Below are 19,396 nucleotides of genomic sequence, written 5' to 3'. Positions count from 1 at the left end.
CACGACTATAGGGGGGGGCGTCTCATTTGTACACGACTATGGGGGGTGGCATCTCATCTGTACACGACTAGGGGGGAAGTGGCATCTCATCTGTACACGACTATGGGGGGGTTTCATCTGTACACGACTATGGGGGAGAGGTGTCTCATCTGTACACGACTATGGGGGGGCGTCTGATCTGTAAAGGACCATGGTGGGGGCATCTCTTCTGTACACGACTATGGGGCGGCGTCTCCTCTTTACACGATTATGGGGGGCGTCTCATCTGTACATGGCTATGGGGGGCCCTATATATATGACTATGGGTGGGCGTCTCATCTGTACACGACTATGAGGGGGTGTATCATCTGTACACAACTATGGGAGGGTGTCTCATCATTGCACGACTTTGGGGAGGACGTCTCATCTGTACACGACTATGGGGGGTGTATCATCTCTACCTGACTATGGGGGGGCTTCTCATCTGTACACGACTATGGGGAGGCGTCTCTTCTTTACACGATTATAGGGGGCGTCTCATCTGTACATGGCTATGGGGGGGGGCCTTATATATACGACTATGGGGGGGCGTCTCATCTGTACACGACTATGGGGGGGCATCTCATCTGTAAAGGACTATGGTGGGGGCATCTCATCTGTACACGACTATTGGGCCGCGTCTCTTTACACGATTATGGGGAGGCGTCTCCTCTTTACACGATTATGGGGGGCGTCTCATCTGTACATGGCTATGGGGGGAGCCTTATATATACGACTATGGGGGGTGTCTCATCTGTACACGACTATGAGGGGGTGTATCATCTGTACACGACTATGGGAGGGTGTCTCATTTCTACATGACTATGGGGGGGCTTCTCATCTGTACACGACTATGGGGAGGCGTCTCCTCTTTACACGATTATAGGGGGCGTCTCATCTGTACATGGCTGTGGGGGGGGGCCTTATATATACGACTATGGGAGGGCGTCTCATCTGTACACGACTATGAGGGGGTGTATCATCTGTACACGACTATGGGGGGGGGTCTCATCATTGCACGACTTTGGGGAGGACGTCTCATCTGTACACGACTATGGGGGGGTGTATCATCTCTACATGACTATGGGGGGGCTTCTCATCTGTACACTGTTGGGGGTCTGTCAACGGAGACCAAATGCGAATGTTGCCTGAGTGCAAATTAAGAGGAAATATTATATTGAGTACTCATAGGTGAGAACCATAATAAGCCACTACACACAGTCTAGTGTATCAGAATGAGTTCTCCTTTATTTTCGAATGTTTGCTAGTTTTTATGCAAAAAGATGGAAGGAAGGCGTTTCCAAATGTTACCTGATACTTAGTTTCAATCTACTTTGGTGACCAAGTCTACATTCCAACAGATTACAATATGGCTGTAAATCAAAAGCCTTCTAAACAAAAGGTATCAGCAAAACTGTGTGAAGTGGACATCAAACAGTTACATATGATCGTAAAGATGACTCCGTACTGTCTGAGTACGTACTTAATTACATTTCTTCCCAAACCAGAATGTAATCTTCAACAATTTGCACATCAAAAGAGGGGGCATTGTTTCTAGTTTACACATAGAACTGGTTCAGCCACCTACTTAGTATTCAGTACCTGGTCAAGGGTTCAGACTTGTAAGATAGCTGAATAAAATCTAATTAATCATACATTTAGTATTTTAAAATCATCATCCAATTAAACGCTTGAATATACCTTTTGACATATGATTCTATATCCAAGTTCTATTAGCAACTTCCGGAATGTTTTACATATTTTTCATTTCCATAATACATAACATTATATAACCAAATAACCAATGTCACATTTATTACACTGTTTCCTTATCTTTCTTATATTAGGTTATTAAAAATATGATTGACCCCTATCAACACGACTATGGGGGGGGCGTCTCATCTGTCCACGACTATGGGGGGGTGTCTCATCTGTACACGACTATGGGGGGCGTCTCATCTGTCCACGACTATGGGGGGGTGTCTCATCTGTACACGACTATGGGGGGGGCGTCTCATCTGTCCACGACTATGGGGGGGGCGTCTCATCTGTACACGACTATGGGGGGCGTCTCATTTGTACACGACTATGGGGGGGGCGTCTCATCTGTACACGACTATGGGGGGCGTCTCATCTGTACACGACTATGGGGGGCGTCTCATCTGTACATGACTATGGGGGGAGGGACGTGTCATCTGTACACGACTATGGGGGGCGTCATTTGTTCACGACTATGGGGGGGGGGTCGCATCTGTCCACGGCTATGGGGGGAGGGTCGTCTCATCTGTACACAACTATGGGGGGGGGGGGGTCTCATCTGTACACGACTATGGGGGGGGCGTCTCATCTGTACACGACTATGGGGGGGCATCTCATCTGTACACAACTATGGGGGGCGTCTCATCTGTAGCCGACTATGGGGGGGGGGGCGTCTCATCTGTACCCGACTATGGGGGGGGGGTGTCTCATCTGTACACGACTTTGGGGGGGCGTCTCATCTGTACACGACTATGGGGGGGCGTCTCATTTGTACACGACTATGGGGAGTTTCATCTGTACACGACTATGGGGGGGGGGGGGCGTCTGATCTGTACACGACTATGGGGGGGCGTCTCATTTGTACACGACTATGGAGTGTTTCATCTGTACACGACTATGTGGTGGCGTCTCATTTGTACATGACTATGGGGGGTTTCATCCGTACACGACTATGAGGGGGCGTCTCATCTGTACACGACTATGGGGACATCTCATGTGTCCACGACTATGGGGGGGTTTCATCTGTACACGACTATGGGGGAGAGGTGTCTCATCTGTACACGACTATGGGGGAGAGGTGTCTCATCTGCACACGACTATGGGGGGGCGTCTCATCTGTAAAGGACTATGGTGGGGGCATCTCATCTGTACACGACTATGGGGCGGCGTCTCTTTACACGATTATGGGGAGGCGTCTCCTCTTTACACGATTATGGGGGGCGTCTCATCTGTACATGGCTATGGGGGGGCCTTATATATATGACTATGGGTGGGCGTCTCATCTGTACACGACTATGAGGGGGTGTATCATCTGTACACGACTATGGGAGGGTGTCTCATTATTGCACGACTTTGGGGAGGACGTCTCATCTGTACACGACTATGGGGGGTGTATCATCTCTACCTGACTATGGGGGGGCTTCTCATCTGTACACGACTATGGGGAGGCGTCTCCTCTTTACATCATTATAGGGGGCGTCTCATCTGTACATGGCTATGGGGGGGGGCCTTATATATACGACTATGGGGGGGCGTCCCATCTGTACACGACTATGGGGGGGCGTCTCATCTGTAAAGGACTATGGTGGGGGCATCTCATCTGTACACGACTATGGGGCGGCGTCTCTTTACACGATTATGGGGAGGCGTCTCCTCTTTACACGATTATGGGGTGCGTCTCATCTGTACATGGCTATGGGGGGAGCCTTATATATACGACTATGGGGGGTGTCTCATCTGTACACGACCATGAGGGGGTGTATCATCTGTACACGACTATGGGAGGGTGTCTCATCTCTACATGACTATGGGGGGGCTTCTCATCTGTACACGACTATGGGGAGGCGTCTCCTCTTTACACGATTATAGGGGGCGTCTCATCTGTACATGGCTATGTGGGGGGCCTTATATATACGACTATGGGAGGGCGTCTCATTTGTACACGACTATGAGGGGGTGTATCATCTGTACACGACTATGGGGGGGGGGGTGTCTCATCATTGCACGACTTTGGGAAGGACGTCTCATCTGTACACGACTATGGGGGGGTGTATCATCTCTACATGACTATGGGGGGGCTTCTCATCTGTACACTGTTGGAGGTCTGTCAACGGAGACCAAATGTGAAAGTCCAAATTAAGAGGAAATATTATATTGAGTACTCATAGGTGAGAACCATAATAAGCTACTACACACAGTCTAGTGTATCAGAATGAGTTCTCCTTTATTTTCGAATGTTTGCTAGTTTTTATGCAAGATGGAAAGAAGGCGTTTCCAAATGTTACCTGATACTTAGTTTCAATCTACTTTTGTGACCAAGTCTACATTCCAACAGATTACAATATGGCTGTAAATCAAAAGCCTTCTAAACAAAAGGTATCAGCAAAACTGTGTGAAGTGGACATCAAACAATTACATATGATAATAAAGATTGACTCCGTACTGTCTGAGTACATTCTTAATTACATTTCTTCCCAAACCAGAATGTAATCTTCAACAATTTGCACATCAAAAGAGGGGGCATTGTTTCTAGTTAAACACATAGAACTGGTTCAGCCACCTACTTAGTATTCAGTACCTGGTCAAGGGTTCAGACTTGTAAGATAGCTGAATAAAATCTAATTAATCATACATTTAGTATTTTAAAATCATCATCCAATTAAACGCTTGAATATACCTTTTGACATATGATTCTATATCCAAGTTCTATTAGCAACTTCCGGAATGTTTTACATATTTTTCATTTCCATAATACATAACATTATATAACCAAATAACCAATGTCACATTTATTACACTGTTTCCTTATCCTTCTTATGTTAGGTTATTAAAAATATGATTGACCCCTATCAACACGACTATGGGGGGGCGTCTCATCTGTACACGACTATGGGGGGGGGGTCTCATCTGTCCACGCCTATGGGGGGAGGGACGTCTCACGTGTCCACGACTATGGGGGGGACATCTCATCTGTCCACGACTATGGTGGGGGGCGTCTCATCTGTCCACAACTATGGAGGGGGCATCTCATTTGTACACGACTATGTGGGGGCGTCTCATCTGTAGACGACTATGGGGGGGCGTCTCATCCGTTCACGACTATGGGGGGTGTCTCATCTGTCCACGACTATGGGGGGTGTCTCATCTGTCCACGACTATGGGGGGAGGGCGTCTCATTTGTACACGACTATGGGGGGAGGGCGTCTCATTTGTACACGACTATGGGGGGGGTCTCATCTGTACACGACTATGGGAGGGGGGTGTCTCATCTATACACGACTATGGGGGGAGGGACGTCTCATCTGTCTATGAGTATGGGGGGGCGTCTCATCTGTACATGACTATGGGGGGGCGACTCATCTATACACGACTATGGGGGGGGTCTCACCTGTACACGACTATGGGGGGCGTCTCATCTGTACACGATTTTGGGGGGGCGCGTCATCTGTACATGGCTATGTGGGGTTGTATCATCTGTACAAAACAGTGGGGGGGGGGCGTTTCATCTGTATAGGACTATGGGGGAGGGGGAATCTCATCTGTACACGACTATGGGGGGAGTCTCATCTGTATACGGCTATGGGGGAGCGTCATATGTACACGACTATGTGAGGGCGTCTCATCTGTACATGACTTTGGGGGGGCGTCTCATCTGTACATGACTATGTGGGGGTGTCTCATCTGTACATGAGTATGTGGGGGCGTCTCATCTGTACATGACTATATGGGGGCGTCTCATCTGTGCACGACTATGTGGGGGCGTTTCATCTGTACACGACTATGTGGGGGCGTCTCATCTGTACACGACTATGTGGGGGCGTCTCATCTGTACACGACTATGTGGGGGGGCGTCTCATTTGTACACGACTATGGGGGGGCCTCTTATTTGTACACGAATACTTGGGGCGTCTCATCTGTACACGACTATGGGGGCGGCGTCTCATCTGTGCACGACTATGGGGGGGCGTCTCATGTGTACACGACTATGGGGAGGTGTCTCATCTGTGCACGACTATGGGGAGGCGTCTCATCTGTGCACGACTATGGGAAGGCGTCTCATCTGTCCACGACTATGGGGGCGTCTCATCTGTCCACGAGTATAGGGGGGCGTCTCATTTGTCCACGACTATGGGGGGGCGTCTCATATGTACACGACTATGTGGGGGCGTCTCATCTGTCCACGACTATGGGGGCGTCTAATCTGTCCACGACTATGGGGGGGGCGTCTCATCTGTCCACGACTATGGGGGGCGTCTCATTTGTCCACGACTATGGGGGGCGTCTCATCTGTCCACGACTATGGGGGGGGGGGCGTCTCATTTGTCCACGACTATGGGGGGCGTCTAATCTGTCCCCAACTATGGGGGGGGGGGCGTTTCATCTGTACAAGACTATGGGGGGCGTCTCATCTGTCCACGACTATGGGGGGGGGGCGTCTCATCTGTACACGATTTTGGGGGGGGGGGGTATGGTGCAAATATAATTGGCTATTTGCAGCCCTCCGTGTTGTATCTTCCATAGGAATAGCCTTGAACATTCTTGTGGACTTCCCTTCTGTTTGGTGGAGGAAGCTTTGATGTAACTGTGACATGTGACTGCGACTCCTTAGTTCTAGAGGTCTGACATGTCTATTGGTCTTACTTCTACTAACTGCAGTAATTTCCATTTGTAGGTTTCTTTGACCTCTCTCCATATACATTGTATGGCCACATTGTATCTGCTGAGTCTCCCTGTGATACCATCAGCATTGTCTAGGGGATTGAGTTGTTAATTCTGAACCTTTGATCAATGAAACTGGCTCCTTCAGATGGTGGGGGGTCTCAGACTAATAACATCTTGGAGAATATGGCCTATGACTCAGCAAGTTCTATAGTATAAAGGACAGGACAGGGTTAGGGGGAGAAGGAGCTTTAGGAAGCTAGGAGGAGAAGTCCTGGACTCTCTGATGGAAGGCTGAGAAGCTCTGAGTAGTCCGGACTCTTCAGAGACCAGATGAGGATCTGCTGACCCCCTAGGAGTGAGGGCACCTCTGGTGATGTAATATGTGATCTGCTGACCCCCTAGGAGTGAGGGCACCTCTGGTGATGTAATATGTGATCTGCTGACCCCCTAGGAGTGAGGGCACCTCTGGTGATGTAATATGTGATCTGGAATCGTTTAGGTAATAATGTAACTTGCTATCTTTATACTTTGTGATGTGACGTCTGCAGCCTTTATGTTTTGTATATAGCTATTATCACTTGTATATAGCTATTATCACTTGTATCTAGCTATTATCATCTGTATTTGCTATTATCATCCGTATATAGCTATTATCACTTGTATATAGATATTATCACTTGTATATAGCTATTATCACTTGTATACCTCTCATCCGTCCACAACTATGGGAGGGGGGCGTCTCATCCGTCCACAACTATGGGAGGGGGGCGTCTCATCCGTCCACGACTATGGGAGGGGGGGGGTCTCATCTGTCCACGACTATGGGAGGGGGGGGGTCTCATCCGTCCACGAGTATGGGAGGGTGGGGGGTCTCATCCGTCCACGACTATGGGAGGGGGGGTCTCATCTGTACACAACTATGGGGGGGAGGTGTCTCATCTGTACACAACTATGGGCAGGCGTCTCATCTGTACACGACTATGGGGGGGCGTCTCATCTGTACACAACTATGGGGGGGAGGTGTCTCATCTGTACACAACTATGGGCAGGCGTCTCATCAGTACACAACTATGAGGGGGTGTCCCATCTGTACACGACTATGGGGGGGCGTCTCATCTGTACACGACTATGGGGGGGGGCGTCTCACCAGTACACGACTATGGGGGGGCATCTCATCTGTACACGACTATGGGGGGGGGGCATCTCATCTGTCCACAACTACGGGGGGGGGGGGGTGCGTCTCATCTATACATGACTATTGGGGGGGGACGTCTCGTCTGTACGCGACTGGGGGGGGGGACTTCTCATCTGTCCACGACTATGGGGGGTGTCTCATCTGTCCACGACTATGGGGGTGTGGGGGGGCGTCTCATCCGTCCACGACTATGGGAGGGGGGCGTCTCATCCGTCCACGACTATGGGAGGGGGGTCTCATCTGTACACGACTATGGGGGGGCGTCTCATCTGTACACAACTATGGGGGGAGGTGTCTCATCTGTACACAACTATGGGCAGGCGTCTCATCAGTACACAACTATGAGGGGGTGTCCCATCTGTCCACGGCTATGGGGGTGTGTCATCTGTGCACGACTATCGGGGGCGTCTCATCTGTACACGACTATGGGGGGGACGTCTCACCAGTACACGACTATGGGGGGGCATCTCATCTGTACACGACTATAGGGGGGGACGTCTCATCTGTACGCGACTAGGGGGGGACTTCTCATCTGTCCACGACTATGGGGGGTGTCTCATCTGTCCACGACTATGGGGGTGTGGGGGGGCGTCCCATCCGTCCACGATTATGGGAGGGGGGCGTCTCATCCATCCACGACTATGGGAGGGGGGCGTCTCATCCGTCCACGACTATGGCAGGGGGGCCTCATCTATACCTGACTATAGGGGAGGGACGTCTCATCTGTACGCGTCTAGGGGGGGGACTTCTCATCTGTTCACGACTGTGGGGGTGGCGTCTCATGTGTACACGACTGTGGGGGGGGGGTGTCCCATCTGTCCACGGCTACGGGGGGGCGTCTCATCTGTACACGACTATGGGGGGGGCGTCTCATCTGTACACGACTGTGGGGAGGCGTCTCATCTGTCTACGACTATGGGGGGGCGTCTCACCAGTACAGGACTACGGGGGGCGTCTCATATGTACACGACTGTGGGGGGGGGGTGTCCCATCTGTCCACGGCTATGGGGGGGTGTCTCATCTGTACACGACTATGGGGGGGGGGGGGCGTCTCATCTGTACACGACTATGGGGAGGCGTCTCATCTGTCTACGACTATGGGGGGGCGTCTCACCAGTACACGACTACGGGGGGGCGTCTCATCCGTCCACGACTATGGGAGGGTGGGGGGTCTCATCCGTCCACGACTATGGGAGGGGGGGTCTCATCTGTACCACAACTATGGGGGGGAGGTGTCTCATCTGTACACAACTATGGGCAGGCGTCTCATCTGTACACGACTATGGGGGGGCGTCTCATCTGTACACAACTATGGGGGGGAGGTGTCTCATCTGTACACAACTATGGGCAGGCGTCTCATCAGTACACAACTATGAGGGGGTGTCCCATCTGTACACGACTATGGGGGGGCGTCTCATCTGTACACGACTATGGGGGGGGGGCGTCTCACCAGTACACGACTATGGGGGGGCATCTCATCTGTACACGACTATGGGGGGGGGCGTCTCATCTGTCCACAACTACGGGGGGGGGGTGCGCGTCTCATCTATACATGACTATTAGGGGGGGACGTCTCATCTGTACTCGACTAGGGGGGGGGACTTCTCATCTGTCCACGACTATGGGGGTGTGGGGGGGCGTCTCATCCGTCCACGACTATGGGAGGGGGGCGTCTCATCCGTCCACGACTATGGGAGAGGGGTCTCATCTGTACACGACTATGGGGGGGCGTCTCATCTGTACACAACTATGGGGGGAGGTGTCTCATCTGTACACAACTATGGGCAGGCGTCTCATCAGTACACAACTATGAGGGGGTGTCCCATCTGTCCACGGCTATGGGGGTGTGTCATCTGTGCACGACTATCGGGGGCGTCTCATCTGTACACGACTATGGGGGGGACGTCTCACCAGTACACGACTATGGGGGGGCATCTCATCTGTACACGACTATGGGGGGGGGGGCGTCTCATCTATACATGACTATAGGGGGGGACGTCTCATCTGTACGCGACTAGGGGGGGGACTTCTCATCTGTCCACGACTATGGGGGGTGTCTCATCTGTCCACGACTATGGGGGTGTGGGGGGGCGTCCCATCCGTCCACGATTATGGGAGGGGGGGCGTCTCATCCATCCACGACTATGGGAGGGGGGCGTCTCATCCGTCCACGACTATGGGAGGGGGGCCTCATCTATACCTGACTATAGGGGAGGGACGTCTCATCTGTACGCGTCTAGGGGGGGGACTTCTCATCTGTTCACGACTGTGGGGGTGGCGTCTCATGTGTACACGACTGTGGGGGGGGGGTGTCCCATCTGTCCACGGCTACGGGGGGGCGTCTCATCTGTACACGACTATGGGGGGGCGTCTCATCTGTACACGACTGTGGGGAGGCGTCTCATCTGTCTACGACTATGGGGGGGCGTCTCACCAGTACACGACTACGGGGGGCGTCTCATCTGTACACGACTGTGGGGGGGGGGTGTCCCATCTGTCCACGGCTATGGGGGGGTGTCTCATCTGTACACGACTATGGGGGGGGGGGGCGTCTCATCTGTACACGACTATGGGGAGGCGTCTCATCTGTCTACGACTATGGGGGGGCGTCTCACCAGTACACGACTACGGGGGGGCGTCTCATCTGTACACGACTATGGGGGGGGGGCGTCTCATCTGTACACGATTATGGGGGGGCATCTCATCTGTCTACGACTATGGGGGGACTTCTTATCTGTTCACGACTGTGGGGGGGACGTCTCATCTGTACACGACTGTGGGGGGGGTGTCCCATCTGTCCACGGCTATGAAGGGACGTCTCATCTGTACACGACTTTGGGGGGGGCGTCTCATCTGTACACGACTATGGGGAGGCGTCTCATCTGTCTACGACTATGGGGGGGCGTCTCACCAGTACACGACTACGGGGGGGGCGTCTCATCTGTACACGACTATGGGGGGGGAGGGGTGTCTCATCTGTCTACGACTATGGGGGGGCGTCTCACCAGTACATGACTATGGGGGGCGTCTCATCTGTACACGACTATGGGGGGGCGTCTCATCTGTCCACGACTATGGGGGGGGGGGGTGCGTCTCATCTATACATGACTATAGGGGGGGGACGTCTCATCTGTTCGCGACTGGGGGGGACTTCTCATCTGTACATGACTGTGGGGGGGACTTCTCATCTGTACACGACTGTGGGGCAGACATCTCATCTGTTCACGACTGTGGGGGGGGGCGTCTCATCTGTACACGACTCTGGGGGGGGACGTCTCATCTGTACACGACTGTGAGGCGGACGTCTCATCTGTACACGACTGTAAGGCGGACGTCTCATCTGTACACGACTGTAAGGCGGACGTCTCATCTGTAGACGACTGTGGGGGGGGGGGACGTCTCATCTGTCCACGACTGTGTGGGGGACGTCTCATCTGTCCACGACTGTGTGGGGGACGTCTCATCTGTCCACGACTGTGGGGGGGACGTCTCGTCTGTCCACGACTATGGGGGGGGGCATCTCATCTATACACGACTGTGGGGGGGACGTCTCCTCTATCCACGACTATGGGGGGGGTGACTCAACTGTCCACAACTATGTGGGGGAGGGCGTCTCATCTGTCCACGACTATGGGGGGATGGCGTCTCATCTGTCCACGACTATAGGGGGAAGGCGTCTCATCTTTCCACGACTATGGGGGGAGGGCGTCTCATCTGTCCACGACTATGGGGGAGGGCGTCTCATCTGTCCACGACTATGGGGGGAGGGCGTCTCATCTGTCCACGACTATGGGGGGAGGGCGTCTCATCTGTCCACGACTTTGGAGGGAGGGCGTCTCATCTGTCCACGACTTTGGGGGGAGGGCATCTCATCTGTCGACGACTATGGGGGGAGGGCGTCTCATCTGTCGACGACAATGAGGGGAGTGCGTCTCATCTTTCGACGACTATGGGGGGAGGGCGTCTCATCTGTCGACGACTATGGGGGAGGGCGTCTCATCTGTCGACGACTATGGGGGAGGGCGTCTCATCTGTCGACGACTATGGGGGGAGGGCGTCTCATCTGTCAACGACTATGGGGGGAGGGCGTCTCATCTGTTGACGACTATGGGGGGGGGCGTCTCATCTGTCGACTACTATGGGGGGAGGGCGTCTCATCTGTCCAGGACTATGGGGGGAGGGCGTCTCATCTGTCGAGGACTATGGGGGGAGGGCGTCTCATCTGTCGACGACTATGGGGGGAGGGCGTCTCATCTGTCGACGACTATGGGGGGGAGGGCGTCTCATCTTTCGACGACTATGGGGGGAGGGCGTCTCATCTGTCCCCAACTATGGGGGGAGGGCGTCTCATCTGTCCACGACTATGGGGGGAGGGCGTCTCATCTGTCCACGACTATGGGGGGGCGTCTCATTTGTACACGACTACGGGGGGGGCGTCTCATCTGTACACGACTATGGGGGGGGGCGTCTCATCTGTCGACGACTATGGGGGGGGGGCGTCTCATCTGTACACGATTATGGGGGGGGGGCGTATCATATGTACACCACCATGGGGGGGGGGCGTACCATCTGTACAAAACCATGGGGGAGGGGGCGTCTCATCTGTACACGACTATGGGGGGGCGTCTCATCTGTATACGGCTATGGGGGGCGTATCATCTGTATACGGCTATGGGGGGCGTCTCATATGTACACGACTATGGGGGGCGTTTCATCTGGACATGACTAGGGGGGGTGTCTCATCTGTACACGACAATAAGGGGGGCATCTCATCTGTACACGAGTATGCGGGGTTCTCATCTATGCACAAGTATGGGAGGGCGTCTCATCTGTTATCGACTATGGGGGGGGGGGCGTCCCATCTGTACATGACTATGGGGGGGCATCTCATCTGTACACGACTATGAGGGGGGGGTCTCATCTGTACCCGACTATGGGGGGGGGGGCGTCTCATCCGTCCACGACTATGGGAGGGGGGAGTCTCATCTGTCCACGACTATGGGAGGGGGGTCTCATCTGTCCACGAATATGGGGGGCGTCTCATCTGTACACGACTATGGGGGGAGGGCGTCTCATCTGTCCACGACTATGGGGGGAGGGCGTCTCATCAGTCCATGACTATGGGCGGAGGGCGTCTCATCTGTCCACGACTATAGGGGGGGGGGGGCGTCTCATCTGTCGACGACTATGGGGGGAGGGCGTCTCATCTGTCGACGACTATGGGGGGTGGGCGTCTCATCTGTCGACGATTATGGGTGGAGGGCGTCTCATCTGTCGACGACTATGGGGGGAGGGCGTCTCATCTGTCGACGACTATGGGGAGAGGGCGTCTCATCTGTCGACGACTATGGGGGGAGGGCGTCTCATCTGTCCACGACTATGGGGGGAGGGCGTCTCATCTGTTGACAACTATGGGGGGAAGGCGTCTCATCTGTTGACGACTATGGGGGGAGGGCGTCTCATCTTTCGACGACTATGGGGGGAGGGCGTCTCATCTGTCGACGACTATGGGGGGAGTGCGTCTCATCTGTCCACGACTATGGGGGGAGGGCGTCTCATCAGTCCACGACTATGGGGGGAGGGCGTCTCATCAGTCCACGACTATGGGCGGAGGGCGTCTCATCTGTCCACGACTATAGGGGGGGGGGGCGTCTCATCTGTCGACGACTATGGGGGGAGGGCGTCTCATCTGTCGACGACTATGGGGGGTGGGCGTCTCATCTGTCCACGACTATGGGGGGAGGGCGTCTCATCTGTCCACGACTATGGGGGGAGGGCGTCTCATCTGTCGACGACTATGGGGGGAGGGTGTCTCATCTGTCAACGACTATGGGGGGAGGGCGTCTCATCTGTCCACGACTATGGGGGGAGGGCGTCTCCTCTGTCGACGACTATGGGGGGAGGGCGTCTCATCTTTCGACGACTATGGGGGGAGGGCGTCTCATCTGTCGACGACTATGGGGGGAGGGCGTCTCATCTGTCGACGACTATGGGGGAGGGCTCCTCATCTGTCGACGACTAAGGGGGGAGGGCTCCTCATCTGTCGACGACTATGGGGGGAGGGCGTCTCATCTGTCGACGACTATGGGGGGAGGGCGTCTCATCTGTCGACGACTATGGGGGGAGGGCGTCTCATCTGTCGACGACTATGGGGGGAGGGCGTCTCATCTGTCCACGACTATGGGGGGAGGGCGTCTCATCTGTCGACAACTATGGGGGGGGGCGTCTCATCTGTCGACGACTATGTGGGGGGCGTCTCATCTGTCTTTGATTATGGGAGTGGGGGGGGCGTCTCATCTGTCTTTGACTATGGAAGTGGGGGGGGGGGGCGTCTCATCTGTCTTTGACTATGGGAGTGGGGTGGTGGGGGGTCTCATCTGTCTTTGACTATGGGAGGGCATCTTATCTGTACACGACTATGAGAACCAAGTCAACCCGTGCTAAATATACTGCATATATACTTCACTGCCACCGCTCATCAGTGCACCGCAGAGGAGGAGGAGCGCCGTGAGGACTGAGAGGGCAGTACATGTGGGGTACTGATTACTGTGGACAGACGAGTGGGGGTTGGGAGAAGTCTGCAGGGACCGCCCCTATGACTATTCTCCCTGTTTCTGACTACTTTGTAAATTCTGTTCTCTGTACGCTGCAGCATCTCTGATAGAACCTCCATGTCTGCCGTGTGGCTGTCAGGATGTGTTGCTGCCGGCAGTTCTGGCATCATAAAACAGCTGCCCTTTAATCTCTCCTCTAATCTTTCTCCTTCTTGTTTTGCGCAGCTTTTATATTGTTTAATCTTCTTTCCCTTCAGGTTCTACAACACCGGATCCTCTGCTGAGATCCGTCTATAAGAGAATTTATCCTCGCTGACCCGGGAAGGATGGAGAAGGACAAGAGCAAGATGGCGGAAAGTATATTAAATGTCACCCTAGAGATACTCCTCCAGCTTACTGGAGAGGTGAGAGATTCTGATGATGTCACTGGAGAGGGGAGAGATTATGATGATGTCACATTACATTATTCTCATCTATGGTAATGACAGATGATGTCACTGGAGGGGGGAGAGATTCTGATGATGTCACATTACATTATTCTCTTCTATGGTAATAACAGATGATGTCATTGGTGAGGGGAGAGATTCTGATGATGTCACATTATATTCTCTTCTATGGTAATAACAGATGATGTAATTGATGAGGGTAGAGAGTCTGATGATGTCACTTTACATTATTCTGTTCTATGGTAATAACAGATGATGTCATTGATGAGGGTAGAGAGTCTGATGATGTCACTTTACATTATTCTTATCTATGCTAATAATGGATGATGTGTATAAAAAGGGAGCAGCCTAAGGCCTCATACACACAGCAGGTCTAGATTCCGCCTGGAGAATCCCGCATGAAATATGGCCCTGACAGCAGTGGGTATCCGTGTGTGCAGCCAGTGGCTTCCCCGCAGACCTCTCTTCTTCCAGGTTTTCTGTACTGAGCATAGTCCGCATGGCTCGCCGTTGGACATGTGCAGTACATTTTTTTTAAACCCCTGCTTTTCCCATGGATAGGACAGCTTTCATTGACTTCAATGAAGCCGTCCATGTGGGAACTGCAGTGAAATAGAGCATACTGCAGTTTTTTATCCATGACCAAAAACCGCAATTGGTTTCCGCTCGTGTGCATGAAGAATCTTTTGTGCATTGCATACTATGGAGGGTGATTGGTGCAGAATCCAGAGGTGGACGCCCACTCTGGATTCCGCAGCAAATATTTGCCTGTGTGCATGAGCCCTTAGTTTATACTAGGCTAAATAAACATAATTTCCCAAAAATTGCCAAAGGCAAAAAGATGGCCTAGTGGTTATACCCTCCCAAAAGAGAATAATATAAATTATATACTTTATTCTCATGTATGCACTCAAAACAGACAACTTAAAAATTAAGGAATAGGTGGCTGAACTAAATCTTTACTGAATCCAGTCCAGTCGTGCAAAACTGAAGTACTTTGGCCTTATAATGAGAAGACAGGATACCTTGGAGAAGATGCTGATGTTGGGGAAAGTGGAAGGAAAAAAGAAGAGAGGCCGACCAAGGGCAAGATGGATGGTTGATATCCTCCAAGTGAAAGACTGGACACTGGTGGAGTTTTGGGTGGCGACCGTTGACAGGAAGCTCTAGCGTGGGCTGGTCCACGAGATCATGAAGAGTCGGAAGCGACTGAACAAATAAACAACAATGCGCTCAATACAGACAAAGACATTTTTAAATTAAGGAATAGGTGGCTGAACTAAATCCTTACTGGGTCCATAAAAGAACTAAATATATATTGTAAGGATTTAGTTCAGCCACCTATTCCTTCATTTTTTAAGTGTCTTTGTCTGTAATACGCGCATAAATATCAATAAAGTATATAATTTTGTATCATTCTCTATAACCAATAGGCCATCTGTTTGATTTTGACAATTTTTTTAAAAATTATGTTAACGGATGATGTCACTGAAGAAGTAAGAGTTTCTGATGATGTCACACTCACATTACATCATCCTTATCTATGGTAATAACTAATGATGTCAGTGGAGAGGTGATGGACTGTGGAAATGTCTGTAGTAATATTTATTAATGTCTCCCCATATACAGGATTACACAGTAGTGAAGAGGGTCTCTAGTGATGGCCGTCGGGCCCCTATGTGTGATAGATGGGAAAAACCCCAGAGCCCAATTTCGGGGGACCCACCTAACCCCCCGTTACATCAGGACATCAATGTACAGAAGATTCTAGAACTCACCAACAAGATGATTGAGCTGCTGACTGGAGAGGTGACGCTGCAGGGAATGCTGGGACATTATACAGTAACAGCACTGGAGGCTTCTGGGTGATGACTGTATATTGTGTTGTCAGGTTCCTATAAGGTGTCAGGATGTCGCTGTCTATTTCTCCATGGAGCAGTGGGAGTATTTAGAAGGACACAAGGATCTGTACAAGGAGGCCATGATGGAGACCCGCCAGCCGCTCCCATCACCAGGTAATAGACAGGACTAAATCCACGGGGACTTTATTATCTGTATATAAGGAATGACTTCAGTGTCCGTCTGTGTTTCCTGCAGTTCCATCCAGTAAGAGAAGAACCCCAGAGAGATGTCCCCGTCCTCTTCTTCCACAGGACCATCAGGTAGATGGAGATGTCCCTCTGATCTGTAGAAGGCTGTGAAGCTCTTGTCTTCAGTCTTATTAGATGTCTTCTCCTTGTGTGATGAGGCCGGTGGAGATGGCAGGATTACCGCTGACCAGAGACATTACATCTTGTCTGGATCTTCTCCCAGTGTTCTGGCGGTGGAGACTGCTGGTGGGAATAAGGAGCCAACAGGTTGGATTTATATCTATCTGCTCCTTTATTTCCCCGAGACAAGCAGCGGATGTGTCTGGTAGACGCTGATCTCCTCTACTGAGACAACCTGCAGCGTGTCTAGCCATGCCGGATATACATGTGTATGAGGATCCTGAGGGGTCATTGAGCCGCCATGTAATATCTATGTCCAGCTTCTAGATCGGCAGCTATGTGGCTCAGATAACTACTCCTGTCAGGGCATTATGTCATAAAACATTCCACACGACTTTTTCAACCGGCTGCTGACTTCTACAATATTTGTCTCACAGCTTTTGTATCCGGATGAAGATGTGACCAATATTACTACTACAGAGATAAATGTGAGGGGCGATCAGCGGTGTAAAGAGGAGACTCCTACAGGTAACCGCCCAGGTGAGTCGTAACCACTAAATACAGCAGAGAAGATGTGATCTCTGGACAAACGAGCTTCCATAACTTTCCCCTGTATCACTGGGCCTCCTAAGTGGCCTATTGGTGTAGTATTAGCCGGCAGGAGCTTCCAGAACCGTTAGAGATGTCCAGTCCGATATCTGATCCGTGAACACCATGCCCAACATAAAGGTCTCACCCCTCAAGATCTACCTGTCTGTAGGAAAAGCCCCAGATAAGCGTCATGAGGTACTCATGGGCCGAGTCACTTACTTCCTCAATGTATTTTGGGTGGAAGCTGTCCCATCTGAGGTTTGTGGGCCGATCAGTAGGTTTTCTTTTGTTATTTACTATTGTTTATTGGTAACTCCTTCCGAAGGGTCGTTAATCAGGGGATTATTCCAGATTGGAGTCAGGAAGGAATTTTTTTCCCTTAAATATGTAAAATAAGCTTCTACCTCATTGGGGATTTTGCCTTCCTCTGGATCAACATTGGGGGTAATAGGCTGAACTGGATGGATATGGGGCTTATTCAGTCTGAAGTTTTTGGCCTGAAATGTACTACAAAGTCCAACAAGTTAAAGATGAAGCCTTTTGTGAATTAGTTACATCACAGAATTACAGGAATTATATTGGAAGGATATAACTGGTGATTTCCCAAATAGTGAGACCATAACGAGCTTTTTATTACAAGGCTGTAAGCATGTAGAGTAATGGCCTGGCCAGGGCGATTCATGGAGAAAGGAAGGTAGAAGGGAGGGGGGAGGTAAGGGGGGAACCTTCTCCTGTGGAGTCAATGTCTTGAAGATGTTCTAGGCTATTTGATGGTCTTATAAAAACCTAGTAATAAAGTAATTAGGGGTCTGTTGTTTTTGGGGAGGGAGGGCATATTCCATCCATGGGGTCCAGATTCTTAGAAATCTCTCGTCTGTTAGCAATCACTGAAGTTGACTTGTCGTTAATTAACTAGCAGTTCGTTCTGGGTTTCACCTCACTGAACTCCAGAGATGTTTTTGCCCAGAATGGCCGATGGTTTGTTTCTAAAAAGTAAATGAAGATTATTGTCTGTGAATCTGGAGGAATATATTCCATGTGTTTGTTCAGCGGCGCCTCCCAGGGACCTCTACGTATATTGCAGTATGTTACAGAGTAGATCAGGGAATAAACCCGGATCCAAAGCCTTTTGGCTGGAGCGCTGCCGTTGGGCGATACCCCTATTTGGGCTAATCTTCATCAGAAGGAGTGTTGCCCGTGTCTTCCTCCCAGCATGAGACATTCAGCAGTTGTGTGCAGTAAGAGGAGTTTATCAGTCTACAGTATATTTGAGAGATGAGGCCTGGAGCTTGTGGGCGTCTTAGGCTACAGATTTCAAGAGCGGGTAAAGTCAGGGGATTGTTTGTGATCTCGAGAAGATGTAAAGTGTTTAAGTTGTAGATATCCAAATACTTCAGAGGATGGGAGGTCAACGTCTTTTTGGAGGGCGGGGAATGGAGTGATTCTTTCTAACGATGGGAGATGATATATTTTGGTGAGACCTCTGTCTGTCCAAACTTTGAATGATTGGGAAGAGTTATTGCCAGGAAGAAATAGAGAATAGTGTAGTAGGGGTAAATGGGCAGAAATTAGGCCTCCTGAGTATTGGATAGGGTCCAGCTTTTAATAGAGTGTTTTGTTATTGGGTTAGTGATGGGGGGTCTATTTATCGGTGGGTTCTACAAGATGGATTTTATAGTGAGAGGATGGATCTCTATGGCCTCTAAGGATGACCGACCAGAGGGGAGTATTCTTACTGGAGTGCAGGAGAGACAATGGAGCCACCTGGGCTGTTTGATAGTATTTTAGTAGATTTGGGTCTTGCAGTCCTGCCTTCAGTCTATGTCTGTACAGAGTGGAACACAAAACTCTGGTATTCAGGATATATTCTGGGACCTGAACAGGCAGGGCTGTGAAAAATAGTACAAGAGTTTGGGAAGAAACATCATTTTCTGAGCGTTAACTCCCCCCATCCATGATGTG

General features: G+C 51.3%; 1 protein-coding gene across 1 annotated transcript in view; it reads left to right on the top strand.

The window, feature by feature from the left end:
- The window catches only part of LOC136628683 (zinc finger protein 420-like), a 312,230-nt gene that overhangs the window by 28,075 nt on the left and 264,759 nt on the right, over positions 1 to 19,396 (top strand). Inside the window, exons 2-5 of the mRNA XM_066604789.1 lie at positions 14,445 to 14,591; positions 16,263 to 16,442; positions 16,525 to 16,648; positions 16,731 to 16,795. Of these exons, the coding sequence (XP_066460886.1) occupies positions 14,514 to 14,591; positions 16,263 to 16,442; positions 16,525 to 16,648; positions 16,731 to 16,795 (447 nt within the window). The 5' untranslated portion in view covers positions 14,445 to 14,513. The remainder of the gene's footprint in view (positions 1 to 14,444; positions 14,592 to 16,262; positions 16,443 to 16,524; positions 16,649 to 16,730; positions 16,796 to 19,396) is intronic.

The sequence above is a fragment of the Eleutherodactylus coqui genome, chromosome 5 (assembly GCF_035609145.1).
Source record: "Eleutherodactylus coqui strain aEleCoq1 chromosome 5, aEleCoq1.hap1, whole genome shotgun sequence".
NCBI lineage: Eukaryota > Metazoa > Chordata > Amphibia > Anura > Eleutherodactylidae > Eleutherodactylus > Eleutherodactylus coqui.
Note: the sequence above shows the minus strand (reverse complement) of the source record. Positions and strands in the feature narration are given on the sequence as shown.